Raw genomic sequence first — 2,882 nt, 5'->3', positions numbered from 1 at the left:
AAGTTACACTTTCTTTGTTTTTTGTCTGTGTGTGTGGGCATGTGCATTCCATGGAGCATAAGCAGAGGCTGCAGAGCTGTAGGGGCAGTTCTCTCCTTGCATCATTGGATTCCGAGGACTGAACTCAGATTGTCAGGCTTGGCTAATAAAGCACTCACTGTAGCCCCAGCTGGCCTGGAACTCACTACGTTGACCAGGCTGGCTTAGAACTCAGAGAGATCTGCCTGCTTCTGCCTCCCAGGTGCTGGGGTTAAAGGTGTGCCACCATACCCGTTCAGAACCATTTTTTAAGTCAGCTTTAAAACCCTTTTTAACTTGTTGCTCCCTCCATCCCCCTGGTTTGTCACCTTGGTGTGCATGTATACCTAGCATGTCTGACGAGCCCTCTGGAAGCTGTCTCAAGCTCCTCAGTCTCCTGCGTCATGGGTGGTGGTGGGGGCCAGACCGTAACTGGTGCAGGAAGTGCCCTCCCACTGAGCTCTGGCCCCGCCCTCCAGAGATGCCTTCCTGTTAAAAAATAGGTGTTCTTGGCTTTGGGGGATTGAGCCCAGGGTCAGCATATGCTAAGCCTGTACTCTGACACTGAGCTGCACCCCAACTGCTGTGTTTGCATTCAGTTAGCATTTTACATGTTCAAGTGTCTTCCTTCCCAGTCTCTCTAAACGCGTAATGCTCCTCTCCCGGTTCCGCAGCTCTTCACAGACGGGATCACGAATAAACTCATTGGCTGCTACGTGGGGGACGCCATGGAGGACGTGGTTCTGGTGAGGATTTACGGCAATAAGACGGAGCTGCTCGTGGACCGAGACGAGGAAGTGAAGAGCTTCCGCGTGCTGCAGGCTCACGGCTGTGCGCCGCAGCTCTACTGCACCTTCAACAACGGGCTGTGCTACGAGTTCATTCAGGGCGAAGCCTTGGACCCGCAGCACGTCTGCAAGCCGGCCATTTTCAGGTACCGTCCTTTGTAAAGTTTTCCTTTTGAAAAGGTGTATTGTATGCATTAAGGAAATACGTGCGCGTGTACGTACACGCACGGGCGCGTATGCTATGGCATGAGCGCGGAGGCCAGGGGATAGTTTGCAGGACTTGGTTCTCCTTCCATCGTGTGGGTCCTGAGGCTCAACCTGGTGTCTTTAGGCTTGTTGCTTGCGCCGATACCCACTGAGCCACCTCACTGACCCAGGAAACATCCGAAACAAGTGTCTTCTCTTTGTTGAGCAGCTTTGTCTTTGATCAGAAGCATTCTGTTAGTCTCCTGAATAAAAAGAAAGGCGGTTATATTTGTTCTCTTTCTTCACGCTGGGGAAGAGAACACTGCAGGTGGTTTGGGAATAACTGCTGGTGGTCGTCGAGGCTCAAGGCTTCCCGAGGCTTTCTTTTGAAACAGTCTCGTGTAGCTGAGGCTGGCCTTGGAGCTTTGTAGCCCAGGCAGGCCCTTCACTCTGGATCGCCCTGCCTACTGTCTTCTGAGTGTGGGACCTGGCTTCCCCCTTTTTAAGGGCTGTTTGAGTTGAGGCTGCACATTGCTTCCTGCCCAGGCTTAGGAGTTAATTGCTACTATTTTCAAAGTTCTTAAAATTTTATTTTCTGTTGTTTGTAATTTGAGTATTTTCTACAAAGAATAATCTCATGTATGCACAGTGATTTTTCTCAAATTGCCTCCAAGCATGTGCAGCGGCATGTATACCCCACGGTCACACACATGCACAACACACACTAATAATAAAATAAAAATGCCAACCCCCTGACAGTTTACTTTCTACACATTGACCAATCGTGAGTTTCTGTATTAACCTTTGTCCTCTACAAAGGTAAGTCCCCTCCCTGCTGAGCTCTGGCTCAATGGCTTGTTGCTGGCAGTGGTTGTTTTTCCAGATAGACTCTTGCTATTTCACTTGAGTGTCTCTTGAATTCAGCTCCAGCCTCAGCCTCCGGAGTAGCCAGTATCAGAGGCAGGTACCACCGTGTGTGGCTGTGTTTTATGTCAAAGTAATTGTGGGCTTTAATCTTGTGTATATTTATTTATAAATCTTCAGTTTTATTCATTATGCTTTGGATGTAACCTAGGAAACAGGATTAAAAATGAAAAAATGTGTAAGTTGGATCTAAGGAAAATTCCTCAGAAATAAGACAGTCTAGAAGATTGCTAGGAAATGTCCACACTAGCTGCCTTTGGATTAAAACTGAGAGGAAGAACTAGTTTTCAGAGTCTGTGGTCATAGCCCCTGCATCCTGCTTCCCCAGCTCTCCACTGAGAGGTAAGTCTGTCTGCAGAGACAGCCTATGTGTCTCCTTGCACACTTGGACTTTCACAATCAGAGATGGCAGGAGAGACATCGGGCTACTGAGGATTTGCTTCCAGCATGTGCGAGTTCCTGGCAGCCGTGTCATTCAGCCGCAGCCTGCATGGGAGGCCACAGTGCTCCGGCAGGAAAGCCACAGACTGCCGCTGCGACTCCCTGTGCTTTCCTGCTGGCTTCCCCGAAGCTCTTCAGGGAGAAGTGGATAGCTTCACTCTTCCTCTGACTCCTACTGAGATTGATCAAAGCAGGTCTAGGCAGCATCACATGACAGCGGCAGCATCTGGGCTCTGCTAGAGAAGACGAAGCTTTGTCCAAGGAGGACGGATGGAACCTGGGTCGCATCCAAAGGCAACATGGAGTTCACTGAGGAGTGCTTGACAAGAGAAAGTGACAGCAAGTAGACGTGGAGGGCCTGCTGCACTTGGACTGCACCGTCTGGTCTGTGTTGTCAGGGTTTTGACACAGTGGCAGAGTAGTTCAGGTCATGCTGTGCCTTTACAGTTGTGATCTCTGTGCTCAGACCCATGAGAGGGCTTGATTTGATTTGATTTTTTACTGAGTTTTTGTGTATTTCATAAC

The 2,882-nt window shown here is 49.3% G+C and overlaps 1 protein-coding gene across 1 annotated transcript in view; it reads left to right on the top strand.

The window, feature by feature from the left end:
• The window catches only part of Etnk1 (ethanolamine kinase 1), a gene marked incomplete in the record, with an annotated part of 46,564 nt that overhangs the window by 13,193 nt on the left and 30,489 nt on the right, over positions 1-2,882 (top strand). The window contains 1 exon segment of the mRNA XM_008836234.3: positions 693-952. Coding sequence (XP_008834456.2) covers positions 693-952 — 260 coding nt within the window.

The sequence above is a fragment of the Nannospalax galili genome, unplaced genomic scaffold (assembly GCF_000622305.1).
Source record: "Nannospalax galili isolate Female #2095 unplaced genomic scaffold, S.galili_v1.0 scaffold917, whole genome shotgun sequence".
Taxonomy (NCBI): Eukaryota; Metazoa; Chordata; class Mammalia; order Rodentia; family Spalacidae; genus Nannospalax; species Nannospalax galili.
Note: the sequence above shows the minus strand (reverse complement) of the source record. Positions and strands in the feature narration are given on the sequence as shown.